The following is a 15,308-nucleotide window of genomic DNA, read 5'->3' on the forward strand; positions in this document are numbered from 1 at the left end:
CAATAATAATGATTTTGGAAGCCTTCTGAGAAAAACTGAGCACTGGTCTCTTAGTGTGGACACACAAATTAACATTTATCAGGTTATGTTTTTGTACTGTACATAAATTTGTCTTTCTGGTTATGTCAATGCTCAATGGAAACGAAACCGCAAAAAAAAAACAATTTGAAATGGTGTCACATTTGATCGAATAGGTACTTCAATGCACATACTGTAACTGTATTGCAATGGCAAAGGCCAGTTAAATATTTTTGGCCTGAATTCTTGTTTCCGAACTCAAATTATTTTGAAAATCTGGGGTCATCATTAAAATATGTACTGATCTTGCTACATGTTACACTTATCTTAGATGTTGTGTTCACTGTTTGAAGACTACTAAGATAGAAATCCCCCATTTAATGTTTTTATTTATTATTATTTTTGTGAGGTCAAACTTTCAAAACAAAGTATGACATTAATGTGTTTACAATACATACATTGAATCATTTTGGGTTTTTTTCTGAGTGGTGTCTGTTGCAAATGCATGGAACAAAATGTTTTCTCCCAAAATGCTGAACAAGTGTATTTAACCTGAGCATGGACTAGCTAGTGAGCTCTCCCATGCCTGTCCTTGTTTGTCTTTGAACATGGCTGCCAGTTAAGCATGAGGCCCGACATCGCAGCCTTCTCTTAAGATACAGGAGTGCGCATGCGCTGAGCTGGGACGACATCCTGGTTCTGCAGGGCTTAGGAGTTTTACCGGCGACGCCATGATGGTCTTGCATCAGGCGTTCCCCTAGATGCTGGATGAGTGTGTCAGACAAATCACTGAAGGGTAACAGACCGCCCTCTCACTCTTCTCCAAACTTCTATCAAATGCTGATCTGCTTGTTGAGTTTTGCACAGCCTATAGGCTACAGTTTATGTAAAGTATTACTGAGGATCTTTTTAGATGACAAGGTTGTTTTAAAGACCATTGTGCCTGCAGTGTGTAGTGTGCCATAGAGATCATTACACTAAAAACTTATGTTCACATTTGCAGTTGCTCAATAAGTATACAGTTTGATTTAAAGGGACAATGATACAAATTAAATTTACGTTTGTGTGATACAAGCTTTGCAAGGTGAATTTAATCTATACAGTAAATATACTCTGAGCAGTATTTTACCATCTGACTACAACCCCCTGTCCTGAGAAAGGGGAGGGGCCTGGGATGTATAATCTATTGCTAAGAGTCCAGTCTGTGCCAGCTGCACTAGCCAATCAGGGGACTTCCAATGAGACTGACATCCCAGTCTGCCAGTTAGTTTTCATGCACACACTAGACTGAGGGGGGTGAGGGTGGGTGGATTCCTATTGTGGTCAAGTCTACACGGCTGGCAGAAGTGAGCAAGAAGAACCTAATATTGCTTATTGCATTTCACTCAGTATTACTTGGTTAACATTAACATACACTGTAGTGAATTTCCTTTTCTTTTTAATCTGTGTATTACAGGAATGGAATCTCCAGGTAAAAGACAATTGTATACAATCTCCTTTTTTTTGATCACAGACCTCAACAGGCCTAACATTTTCTCTCAATGCATCTCTTGAAAACTTGTGCTTTATGTACTTTGTGTGTGTGTGTGTGTGTGAGTGAGAGAGAGAGAGAGAGTGAGAGAGAGAGAGAGATGCATGTAAACCTGTCAATGAAAATTACTGTCAGTACTTATTACAAAAGTAATTAATTAATTGTCTTAGTATTGATGGAGGAACTTTAATATTGACACAGTAACACCATCTTTCACCTGCAGCTGATGCAACAACAACTTCTTAAGTGGCACTTTCAAACTTTATTGACTGTTGATGAGCTACCCTGAAGAATGTTCTCAGTGCAGCAGGCCATCCCTATACTATCCAAGTGTGTAGTCTGAGCTGCTACTTGACACATCAGGGGTTGCCACGGTGCCATTGGCGAGACCTCCAAATGATGAGCCAAGCTGGACTTCTCCTTTCCCATGCGTTGGTTCTAGGTGCATCTGCAATATGTTTCTGGAATGACCACTCCAAGTCTGTTTGCCCTCAGTGAAAACAGAGCCTTCAGGCACAGTATGTAAACTGGATGACGAACCATTTTTTTTTTTCTCTGAAAGAAAACTAAACTTGATCTCAATGGAAAAAGGAGGCCCTCTTCTCTCATTGAGAAATGTGATGGAAAAGTGAATCCTGTCCCCTTACTCTGCAAAGTTCAGCCACAGAGATGTAGCATTAACTTGTATTTTAACAAGATTAAAATATATTTGTCCTGGAGATTAGCATACTTAAGTCCCCTTTTGCCTTTTCAGCAGTGGTAGTGTGCTTTGATCTGTGTTGCGTGGCAAGAGCCTGGCTTTGGCTTGGCCATCCGAGTGCCAAGTGTGAAATTGGCCTGATGTCATCTCCATTCTTCACCTTCTCTATCTTTCACTGGCTTAATTATATTTCCGCCACAAAGCCCCAGCACTTAATTGCATATTCAAGTTTGATAGGAAGCATTTAGAAACTATGGATAAATAACTCAGTGGGGTAGGGGACAGGAGGGGCCTTTTGTATGACAAGCATACAAGGACCATCAGTAGGCCTACTTGATGTATTTTGTTTCCATGTGACTGGCCTTTGGCCTATTGTTTTGCAAAAGTTAAATGGACCAGTTGGACTCTCCAACAGGTGTTCTTTAAAACATTTTAACAAATATTTGCTAAATGTTCTTACAATGTACTCAAGTTCTGTGCATTCTAACAAGTCTTTGCTGAAAATGTTGAAATGTCCTTTGGTTGTCCATCTGAAAACATGTGAAAATTCTGCTCTGGCATATGTCATTCTACAACCTCTATTAACTCATTATTGGCATTTTTGTAACTTTACAAATGGCATGAAATTGAATTACATGTACCTCACTTCTACACCCATATTTTATCCCTTAAACCAACGTTTTTTTTTGCCGCGTAGTTGACGGTAACAACTCTTCGTTCGTCTGTATGTCCGTGCGTCATAGGGTTCTGTCTCGTGGCACTTTTGCCATGGATCAGAGGGGGAAATGGGTCGCCAAAGTGTAATGCAACACACCCGGACTGAATTCGGAGGTGTGCAGATAGAGGACTGAAGGAAGCGAAGCACCTGCAGCTGTCACACAAGGCTTTGACCTTCAACGGGGTCTCCCGGCCACAGACTCCATTCAGGAGCCACGCTGCGCGTCTGAGCGGCACCGGCCTTTCTCTTCCCCGAAAGCCTCATCAAGTCAGTGACCGTTGGGCGTTACTTCCACATACAAGCTGAGCCAGAATAGAAATGCAGATGAGCTTTTCTGGCATTGAAGAGCAGGTCAATGCTGGGGATGATCTTCAGATAGCATGGCTTTTGTGGGATATTTTCAATTGTGACTTAAAAAACGCACAAGCTTTCAGGTAACTTTATTGCCACATGTTCGTCCTTAATTTTTCGAGACTACAAGAGTTTTGATCACTATCTGATTGCGTATTGTAGCCTATTTAAGCTATGATTTGACACCAAATACTCTTTAGACGGTTGATAAACTATTTTTATGGCTTGTGTATGTTCGTCACTGGCATTTGTCAGTATCTTAAGAGTCGTGAAAAAGCTTGTCTCGAGGAAATACATTTGATAGCCTATTTCTAACACTCATTGTGTACCAAGCCACGTGTCTTTTATAACTCCAAAGCTACCTGATTGCATGTTTTTTCTTAATTCCCTTGGGAAGAGTGGTTGTATTCTGCGTATAGACCTGGGTGCGTTTGCGTGTCCTTTTCAAGACCGTTTTGTTTCAGTCTGCAGGAAATATGCAATGTAGGCTATGGCTATATTACGAATTAGTGTGAAGTAAGTCTAAGGGTAAAGAAAACTTTGAACACGTTTTACAGTGAAGTGTAACAATGCAGTAGCAGTCTTTTTTTTTACTTTTCCGCAGTTTACGCAGTATGTTTAGGTCTACAGCTGAATAGACTATTGTGTAAAACTTGAGACCTATATCTTTCATGTTTGGAACATGTCATTTTAAAATAGCCTTCTTTAATGTTAGGCCGCATGTTCCCATAACAGGCCAAACTTGTACTAAAGTTAAAATATGACGTGTTTTAGGGGCAGTGTTTCGTGAGGGTATGGTGTGGACTTCTCTTACCACTAATGCATTTTCTGAGTTTGCTTCTTGGGATGGGACATTTTCCATGTAGTAGGCCATACGACACTCCATTTTCCATATACGATTCTCCAATTAACCATGGTTCCTCTAATTGCGTTATAGGACTACGTTGTGCAGAATGAGGGTAACACAATCTTCAGTGTATTGGCCAATATGCAAATACATACATAAGTTCTATAAGGTACCCTACTAGTGTTACCATTTCTGGGTGTTTGGTTACACTTGGGGACGTTTTCCCCCAAAACTAACATGCTATAGGCCTATCACTTGCAGAAATGAAAACAGTAGCCGAAGTCATCGTTTTGAATCCAGTTTTATTTCTTTACTCGTTTTTCAGTTCTCAGGCTGCAATTATACACACATTATATAAAATTATGTACAGTTGCTTTCCTCAAAGAGAACCACTTGAAATAATAATAAAAAACATTACACATCAAATGGTTTGTTTCTCTTTTTTGTATTCTGTTATGAACTGAAGGCAATGGCCCATTATTGATACAAAGGGTGGGGTTTTTAAAAATGTTTTTAGACCACGGTTCTCACAAGAAAGTTCATTAAAGAACTTAAGGCAAAGTGTGTTCGTTTGGTGAGTCTCAATTCATACACACTTTTAAAATGTTCAATTAACACACTGCACACCATGAGCATCGCATAACACTGATTCCATCTGCAACTGAATGCCACACTCATTCCTTGTTTTGTGAAGTAGGTTATGACTAATTGCAGCTTTCATGCAAAGGCCTCACATTTTTCATCAATAAAAGAAGTTATTGCGAGATAAATAAGCAATGTAAACACATCCGTTCCTTCTCTGAAAAAGCAACATCTGAGCATCAGAATTTTTTTTCTTGGCGGCGTTTCAAACAATAAAAAACACTGAAGTACCGGTAGACCTAATCAGTTGGATCAAGAGTTTATATGCATGTCAAAAATGTATCAGTATTTAAAATTGCAATATGTTGTTGCAATATGTTGTGTGTTTGTGTCCTTAATTTTTTATTCTGGTGCGTTCAGGTCAATAGTCAAATATCTAACTTGGTAGTTTAAATCATTAGCTACATTTCGGCACATTATGAACTTAAACCTGTTTATTTTTTATAAGAGAGGTTAAAATATTGCTTTTTCTCATAAAACTATATCATATATCATACAAGCCTCCTCTGGCATCGTACGTTTAAAATGAAATTTTACATTCTTTCTACTAATAGAACTCTACACCAGATGTGCGTCAAGTTACAACAGGTCATAAATATGTTTTACCAGAATTTTATTAGTTTATGCATTCGATGCCTTGGGAGTTATAAAGTTATGTCAGCTTTCCATATAACCTAACCTAGAGTACTGCATGACAACTTCCACAACTCTGGCCCATAAATACCCTAGTCTATACAACAATGCTGTCAGCTTGTGGGAAACTTCATATCAATGCCACATAAATATACCAGCTCTTGAGAAATGACATTCAATCATAATAAAAACAAGGAACAGGAAACACTGAAATAAAATAACATTAACAAAGCCGTCTGCCATGTAGTTAAATCACAGTTGCCCGAATGCAGCAGAAAAAATCTTTGGACTTCAGCATGAATTTCATAGTTACTGTAATGTGTCAACGTCAAGTGCCAATCAAAAGCGCTTGTTCAAAAAGTTTCAGAAAATTATACAGCAATATTTGCAAACGTTTTTTGTTTGTTTTACAACAGCATACTTGTAAATTATAAGCTATATACACATAATATTGCAGAATTATAGGTACTCCATACATATTTCAAACGCATAGACGCTGGTATTTTTGTACACTGGCCCTTTAAATTATTGCATTTTATTATTTAATTTTTTTGTCTGGCATTAATCACTGTCTGATTTGTCTTCTTTTGAACTTGAGGCATGATTGTAGAGTCCCTGTGCCATCAGTTGGATTGCTAGTGAATTCTTGCCCCCGGTGGCTTTCTTGATCTTGGCCCTCTTGTTTTGAAACCATATTTTGATCTGAGATTCGTTAAGACCAAGTTCTTGTGCCAGACTCTGCCGTCGTTGCTCTGTAAGATATCGGTTAGTCTGAAACTCTGCCTTCAGTCTCTGAAGTTGCTCGGCTGTAAAGGCAGTTCTAGGACGCTTGTCTTCTTTGCTTGGTGTTTTTTTCTTTGGTTTGCGAGATCTTGGTCCTGTGGTTTCCAAAGACAGAGCAAAATGGATTAGTGACTGAACGTGCAGACGCAAAGGGGACAAATCCTACATAGCCAAAATGGCTCACAATTGGCACAATATCATCATCACAAGGCCAAAATAGACTATTAAGAATGCTACTTGGTCAAATGTATAGCCTAGCTTACTTATAGGCACGTCTACATGATACAGGCAGACGCACAGCAGTTACTGATGTGCGTTGAATGAATAAGTAGCTATCTCATAGTTGCCGGAGTTCTGGACAGGGCTGTGGATGAGTGCTTGGGGGTGGGGTGATGATTGAAACGAAGGGAGGGTGGGGGGACTCTCTTTTCACTTACTGTTTCCATAGGAACCACATTTGTAAGCTGGAGTTGTTCATAAACTTGTTATACATATCCTGAATAACAGTATGCTCATTTTTTACCATTCAAATCGAAATTTAATTCTAATCGGAGTTTGATTCTGTGTCGCACATTCACCTGTTTTGGATGGGGCACGATAGGCTATTGGTAGCCTACCTTATTATTATAAAGATAATAAAACCAAAAGGCCTATACGTTTCGCCTAGTTTTCTGACGAGATCCTCAATTCAAAGACTCCACATTTTTCTTGAAAAAAAAAAAGACTTCTTGAAGTGGTCCATGGTAATCGATGTGTAAAATATTTGGACTACTCACTGATATTTTATAACATGCTTGTATAGCTTTGCCACTTTGCAAAAGAGACAAGGGCATAGGCCTAGCTGAGCTGGCTAACCCATGAGGGTAAACACCTGCAGGAGGCTATATTTGACGTCGTAGGCTATATTATCGTATTGAGTCCCATTTTCGAGTTTGTCTAGTGTCTTAGACTCTTAACTGTTCATTTAAAATGTATAAATAACATATGAGTGATTCATTTATTGAAATAATAGGCGCTCTCTTATTTTGCATAGGCCACCACGACGAAATAACATTGTTGTTACAATATTACAACGTTATAATGATACAATGTTAACAGTGAAAATGTTCATGGTTTCGATTTCTTGAATGTGAATATCTGCATAATTTCAGTTTTACTAGTAGCCTAGGCTACTCGCAAGCTAATTTCACCCATTCGATAATAGGCCTTCAGATCCAAACCAGTTCAATTCTGACGTCAATGTGATTATTAATTGATTCGTTTATTTATTACTGCACTTTTGGACTTTTTTTACTGGAATGCGTGCATTTCCTTATGCATCTGTCCGAAACAGTTCTCACCCATGGATTCAAATCCATTGTCAAAAATATGCAAATTCAATATTAACAAAAGCAAAGACTGAACAATGGCACAAAACGAAGTTTTGGACATGCTACAAAATTATTAAAAGTAATTTTGCTATCGATGTTTGTAAGCTCTCTTGTGCCTGGATTAGAACAATTAACTTTATTAGGTTATTTTTTTTTTATTGCAGTCTATATCTAGACTATTGTGTATGGTTTCTGCTCTTTGAATTAGCCTAGGGGGTAAATATTTCTTTAAAATAGGCTAATGGAAAAAAATGCCAAATGTTTAGCGTAATGTTTTCCTTAAAGAGAAAAGTGTTTTATATATATATAGGCCTATTACACATAGCATACGATTGTGGTAGCCTATTAGGGTCTACAGCTTATAAGTCTCGTAAAATTGTAGTCAACACAAAGATAGCTTTCTTATAACTGAAAAAGCAAGGAATACTAACCCACAATTTACATTTTTTATTTCTGTAATACTCTCTATCTCGGAAAGGCCTAGACTATTTATGTTGTAGGCTATGTGGATTTCCCCCCCCTGACGCCATTCAACGAAGTTTAATAGCCTAGTTTATATATAGACTATAAAACAACATAATTATGCAAAATAGGTCTGTTATGCCACCATTCCCAACGTTAGTAACTAAAATATAAATGAAAAAATAAATCAAACAAATGGACAGATTGTTGGCGGGCGTAGCCTAGTCATGGTCAAAGTGAACTAATTATTATTCCATGCAATGGGGTTTCCGGAGATCCCCGCATCCATTCAAGGACCATTTCTTTACCCGCTATTTAAATAAATTCAATTGAAACTAGGCTATCAGAGAAATTATCAGTCGAACCGACATTTTGCTGTAATATCCAAACAAAGTGCAACAAATACTGAAGTGCATTTTTGGAAGGTAAAAAAGTTGGCGCTCACCTGATGATGGCCGATCCGAATATCTGGTACAATACACCCAGGCCGGCCAGAGCATGGGCTGTGAGGAGGGGGAGTTGTTGGTTTGCGAACTATCCGAGTCCGAGCTTAGGCACTGATCCCCACTCTCTTCACGGGGCTTCAGAGGCGCTTCCTCAGCAATGCTTGATTTCTTCGCTCCATTAATGGAACTAGGGTTCGAAGTTCCTTCTTCTGCTACAGTCCCCTCCACTTGACCCAGTCTTAAACCCGAAGAATGATTCTCCCGTCCTCTTCGAATACCTGATTCACGGTTCAAGGTCCCCTCTTTCCTGCGTCCAAAGTCAGGTCGTAGAATATTGTCGATGAAAAAGTTGGTAATTCGGTGTGGAAGAAGGTTAGCCGGTGCTTGTAATAGTGGAAGAATGGCTCTGTTGGATTCATCGCCGGAATCCTGGCGCTCTGCATCTCTGTTGCTATGATCATTTTCTTCCATTCTGAAATACTCTCCCAGCACTCGATCTTTAACCCCTTTCTCGCTCTCCCGCACACAAATATACGAATTCCAGTTTCAAAATATCTTTCTTTTCTTTTTGTTATTTATAATTAAAAAATAGAAAAGAAACACGCAAAATCCTCTTACCAAAGACGATATTCTTTAAATACCACAGAGCCGCCTTTGGTCGTGATCACAAAGAAAAACCATACTTTTACTATTTAAATCCAGAGCAGGCTGTTCTTTTCATCTCATTTGTATTATTTGGATTTCCCTGCAAAAGGCAAGGCTTTATATATCAAATCTGAACGAATAACGACGATTTGTATGCTGCCTAAACTACGCGTAAATAAAGAGGCGCGACTGGTTCTGAAATACTTTCACTATGGATTTTTGTTCTTATTTTTAATACGAGTTCCCCAGAGTGACGTTGCAGTCCGGTATCCAAGACACGTGCCTTTAACCAATAGAGAAACAGGAATCGAACCACATGATCTAGTGACTCCCGGATAAATGACAGCACCCAACATCGCCTTAATTTCCCACTTTAAAGCTATAGTAGGGCCTACAACGTATAGACAGATATAACACATGACCGAGTTTTATGTATTCTTATTTACTGTCAATTCATAAATTCCAAATATTGAGCACCAATAGTAAGAGATTTCTCTAATTAGTGATAATTCGGACTTTCAAGTAGGCTAACAGTTGTGGTGAAAATGGCCAATCACATTGAGGGGGAGGGGTGCTTAATGAGAATGGGCGCACCATGTTTACTTGGCGTAGTTTAGGGAATATTTCAATTATTCGAAAGTTTAGCTTGCCTGCGTGCAGGCACACTTCCAAACTGAATCAAAATGGTGCAGGGCTAGAGGCTACACAAACGGCCGACTGTAGGCTATAAACATTTATTATTTCGATGTACAATCAATCTTTTTCAGACACAAAGTAGCAATCAATTAACCCATATTTCATTGGAGGACATCAACCCTTCCTTTCTCTTGTAAAATCGTATTTGGCAACTCGGAATCGAGGCTTGTGCTGTGTCAGCATGTCTTTGGCTCTGACGAGCCAGCATTTAAACAGTCTACGCTGAAAAACATGGACACTCCTGCATATTGTCGAGTCAGAGAGCGCATGCAACAGAGGAACTAGTGGCCCATTTGAAGAAATCGGTGACGTACAAACACAGGCAGCTGAATAGCGTAACAGACGAAAAGGACCTCTTACATGCAAAACCTACGGATGTATATAGCACGAGAGTCCTAAAGATGTGAAGCGCGTGGAGTCATATTAGCAGCGAAGCAGGACCTAATGCCATTGTTTATTATTTTGTGTAGGCTATTTACGCATACTGAGCTGGGTGTTGCTGAATCGATGTACCTGTAAGAACTGGCATGAGGTAGCCGCGTGCGTCAAGCGTTGTTTGTAGTCCATTGCCATTTTCATTATACTGGCTTTACTAATTGTAATAGCCTGGGCTAACACGCTAAAATTGTACAGAACGACCACACAAGACAAAGCATAATTAACAAAGTACTTTGGTCGTGTTAGGTTAGACTGAACCATGTTTGTTAATTTGGCAATCGACAGTGGCAGATCAACAAAACAGCCAGTTTAACTTTGGGTAAAACATTATACTGTACCTCAGCAATACCTCATCCGATAATGTGCTTATTTCCTTAATTTGCTTAAAACCCTAAGTGGCTGAGACTGTTTCGTTTACCTTTAAACACACTGTTTTGTTATTCCCAAATAAGCAAGCTAAATCTGTTGAGTATGATGATGCGCACGCATATTTCAGGTGCTCATCCATGTCGTGCGTATTCGAACCAAACAGTGATTTTGGCCTGGCCTATTGACCTTGTTGAGTCCGTTGAGCAATTTGCTAGACCATGTACCTACAACGCAAAAATAAATAACTGTAAGGTAGCCTACTATAGGAGGGACCAACATCAACTATAACGTGAGCGACTTTGGTGACGTTGTCTACGGAAAATCATTGAGAAGTGAAGGCCCTATGGCTGTAGAGGATATAGTCGCAAATGTTCAAACAAACTGTTTTTTATTGGCACAAAAACGACCGCGTCTGTTTAAACGTTGTAGTACCACAATGCCCTAAACACATGGATTTCACCATTAAGTAAAAATGTAGTTCATTTACAGAAACATTTAGGAGATCACAGTTCATTCACAGCGTATTATACTACTATATTATGGACAGACACATTCCGTAACAAAATGATGGCAATTAAGTCACTGAAATGCCCCAATCTGGAAATATTTTTTTCTAACACATTTCCCATTATCTAATTCTTGTACAGGCTATGGTTGCATCAAGCCACTTGATGCAACATGCCAGTAGTACTTTCCCAGTTATTTTTCAGACAATAACCTGTTGTAAAAATGGGCTCCTTTGATTATCGAAGAAAATCCAAAAGCACCCCAGCCATGTTTAGATTGAATATGAGAATGCACGTTTCTTAAAACTTTGTTTTCGCCCCCTTTCCTCTCCTAGGTAAAGAATATGTACAGTAATAACAGTGCAAGGTTTAGGTTTATGTGTTAAATGTTTATGTCGACATCATTGCCCCCCAGCTATATTATTTTTTCATATAGCCTAAACTTTTCTTTTTGTATGACGTAATGCGGATATTGCATTATGATTTAGACGACATCTCACAAATGGCTTTTTCCAGATAGGTATTGTTTTTCAAGTATTGCTAGTTATTCTGAGTAGGCTAAATTAGAAACCAGAACCTGGGTGTCAAAACACTGTTAATTGACAGAAATTCAAGACACCTCACGACCTAGGGTTAGCAAAAAGCAGGGTAAGGGAAATTGATACTTTCACAAAATATCTTTAAGTTGGACAGATTCCTGAGGATTAACACCTCCAAAACATTTCACACCTTAAATGATCCCAAACATGAACTGTGCCCTGTTACTTTAGCTAAACGTTTGGGTCAAATTTAATGACATGTTTTAAACTTTTCTGAAACATTCTGAAATGTGGTCTGTGGTTTAAATTGGATATCAACCACAATTCCTGCCACAGACACCTGACGAATATATAAGCTACTTTGATAACACCCTACTTTTTGACCATAATCATAAACCGATGTAATAATCATCATCCCCAAGTTGCTATAGGCTATAATACGATATTCAGTGTTCTAACACTTTCTTTGAAGGCTGGACGTGTTTTCTGTTTACTAACTAAAAGATTGTCGGGGCACACTCTACTACATTTTCGATTGTCCATAAAACAGTGTGTCGGCCCAGCATTGTGGGGTTCCTTATGCTGAATGACAGGAGCCGTAGACTTGTGCTCCTAAATTTTGGCGAGGGCTTTCGTTATCTTCCTTTTAACATAGTGGAGAGCATAAAACTTAGTTTTTAATGTTCCTAAAATTTCATCCATTTCCGCACAGTATTTCTTCTGTTTTGCCTCCACCAGCTGTAAGACTCGTGAGCTGAAGCAAAGGGGGATTTTGTGAATGAACGCCCGGGCTTTTGCCAGCTCACAGATCATAGAGCGCAGATCAGCACACAGATGCTCTCCTTTCAATGGCTATGATATCGAGGCTAGAACAATGCCGGGGTCATGCAGGATCTCCCGGCTTCCTGTCGGCCTTTGAAAAAACAAACCGAGGGAATACAAACACCGTATAGGGGGACCCTAAGGATCAGCAGAAAGGTTACCGACCACTTCCTATTTCGGTCAGGGAGCTTAAACTGTGACGCTGGCATGATATGCGCCGTTTTCTCTTAATAACTAGCCCTGAATTTTACTTGGTAGCCTAATGAGCATCACGACTTGTTAGACTGCTTGTGTTCTTCTCACATTAGCTAAACGTGTCAGTAGCCTATTGTGGGTAGCGTGGTAGGCGAAAGCCTGTCATGCAAAATTAATATTGGGAATGTAATTATTAAGTTAAGAGCCGACACCCATTAAATAACCTACTGTAGGGTAGGCTAATTTAGGTTGATATGTTATAGACCTAGGCTACGTCAAGCAGTGTGAATTTATTGGTCATATCAAATAAAATCTGCTTTTTAGGCCGATGGATGTTTTTTTTTATTAGTTTATCAAAATATAGTCTGAAAAACTGACAAAATAGTCCAAACCTGTTGACTCTGTAGCAGGGTGTTATTTTCCCATTTTGGTGCGTGTCTACCAGAAAACTAAACGGACTGTTGTTTCTGCGTTTTAATTACGTGTTAATCCGTCTGATCTGTCTGGCGTGTCCTGATAAATCCATCGAGAAAGGCCTGGGTCGGAAATGCGCTTTGCTTGGTTCTCTTTAGTTCTCTTTGAGTCGCCTTGGCTACTGTTCTCCTAATTCCCAGCTGCAAAGTGAACATTCTTACTGGGCGAAGTTAGTGATGTCCCTTTTGTTGAATATTGGCTACCCTGCAAAGAGTTTACTCACACGTTTTCGGACAGCTGTTCGCAGGTATAGACATAGGTTGTGCTGATTAAAATGATTCCCCGATTAAATACATTTAGGTCTCAACGAGAAGGCTCAACTGACGTGAGAGGCCCAAGTGCCACTAACTTAAAAATATACCGAAATAAGTCCACAACAGAAAAAAAAACATGGAAAAAATTCCAGAAGTCAGTTATATAAGCACGTGCAAACTAAATGTGGCATGTTTTGTCTGTGCTCCATGCGTAAAAATGGCATGTTGAGTGTGCGCGTGCGGTTTAAACTTGTGATAAAGTAGGCTACAGATAAGATGCAATAGCCGTGCTTAGTTGATGGTGGAAATATGAGGACCAAGATTGTCCATTGAGCACAGTCTGTGATATCAGTATTTTCAGTATATCTGTGTTTGATACTTATTAGACTGCCCCAGTAGCAATTGAGGCTTTATCCACGGACTTCGAATTTCGCTGCGACTCAAGCTCACATGGAAACTGTTTTCTCTTGGCTGTTATGTTGCTCAGCTAAGTATGATAACTTTCCTGCCAAGCTTGACTAGACGTTACTCCCTGGCCTGGAGGCGTCCAGAAGTGCCACCTGCACATGGAGACACGGTAGCCAATTCAAATTCATAAGAGCAAAATGCCAATTCACAACGCCAAATATCTTACAGCTGGATAAGCAGTTCAGCTGCCTATGCGTTGATGTTGTTTATGGAAATGTGACGCGGATTAACATTTCGTTTTATTTCCGGAACGATGTAATTATTTTCACGACCCTTACATCAAACGCTTAATTTTATACAGGATGTGCAAGTGTCAGCCTGTCAATCAGACGAAAGACAACGTGCTGGTCTTGCTAATTGTCCAATGAGGGTAGATGAAGAGATTAGGATTTAGCTTATACACGGTAATATCTTATAGTGCCCTGCTTATTTTTCTTTGGACCCCTATTATTGTAGAGATACCTCACCCATGTGGTGAAGCACAGGATGCGCCAAAAAGTTTGCACGTCCAGACTAGAGGGTGCAAAAGAGCGTTTGTTTGTACTAGTTATAACAAAAAGGTAGGCTAAAACAGAGTGTAAATAAGTGTATTTAGGTTTAGTGCTGCAATTATGTAGGCTAGGCTACAGCCTGGACAAGAGTTGTCATGTCATGGATAGTTTATTATAATTATGTATAATAGGCAAGAGTATTTGCATGTTTAGGCCATGTATTTTATCCCAAGGAAATCATGAGGACAAATTAGGAAACTTTCAATTACTGATATAGTAGGCCAATTTCCTATGCAAGTTAGGTAGGCCTATCCCACCATTGGGCTTCAGCGGATTTGTACCAACAAAACAAAAACGTATTTTCTGACTTGTGAAAGTCTTATTGTTCATATATGCGTTGTCTGTGTGAGAAAGCGGCTTGAATAAAATCGATCCTTTCCGTTTGTGTTTTTTAATAGGCCTATAGTCGAGCTTTTGCTATTGTGATTCGGTGGTCAGGCATAACCGGTAGGCGCACAATAGTTGTAACGCTTGGTGACCACCAAAAATAGCTAAGCCATCAGTCTGTCAAATGTGCCCCATTCATGTATATTTCCATTCTTCACTGTTCAAGTTTAAAGTCATCAAAATGTGTGACATGACTTGTATCAGGGTCCAGCAGAGTTTGCAATTGCAACACATATTCATCAATAATTTTGAATTTTGAATAAATGTGGGCCTGCATCCCTTATTTATGTTCATGATTGTTCACCAATTTCAAAAAAGGATTTCAACATCTGAAAAAGTTCTCCAGGAAACTTTAACAGTTTTTATAAGCTTATGTGCCAATTGAAGGTTGTTGGCGAAGGTTGCAGTGGAGCAAAACGCCCCCTCCCTCTCAGAGAAGTTACCCCCATGGCATCGCATTTTA

The 15,308-nt window shown here is 39.3% G+C and overlaps 1 protein-coding gene across 1 annotated transcript; it reads right to left on the reverse strand.

Moving 5' to 3' along the window:
- Positions 1 to 4,447: 4,447 nt before the first annotated feature.
- On the reverse strand, positions 4,448 to 9,325 carry en2b (engrailed homeobox 2b). The gene is made up of 2 exons (XM_048246890.1): positions 8,501 to 9,325; positions 4,448 to 6,318 (listed from the first exon to the last, which is right to left on the reverse strand). The coding sequence occupies exons 1-2, from the start codon at positions 8,970 to 8,972 to the stop codon at positions 6,002 to 6,004; spliced, it is 789 nt and encodes a 262-aa protein (XP_048102847.1). The 5' UTR covers positions 8,973 to 9,325; the 3' UTR covers positions 4,448 to 6,001.
- Positions 9,326 to 15,308: the final 5,983 nt, after the last annotated feature.

Source organism: Alosa alosa, chromosome 1 (genome assembly GCF_017589495.1).
Source record: "Alosa alosa isolate M-15738 ecotype Scorff River chromosome 1, AALO_Geno_1.1, whole genome shotgun sequence".
NCBI classification, from domain to species: domain Eukaryota; kingdom Metazoa; phylum Chordata; class Actinopteri; order Clupeiformes; family Clupeidae; genus Alosa; species Alosa alosa.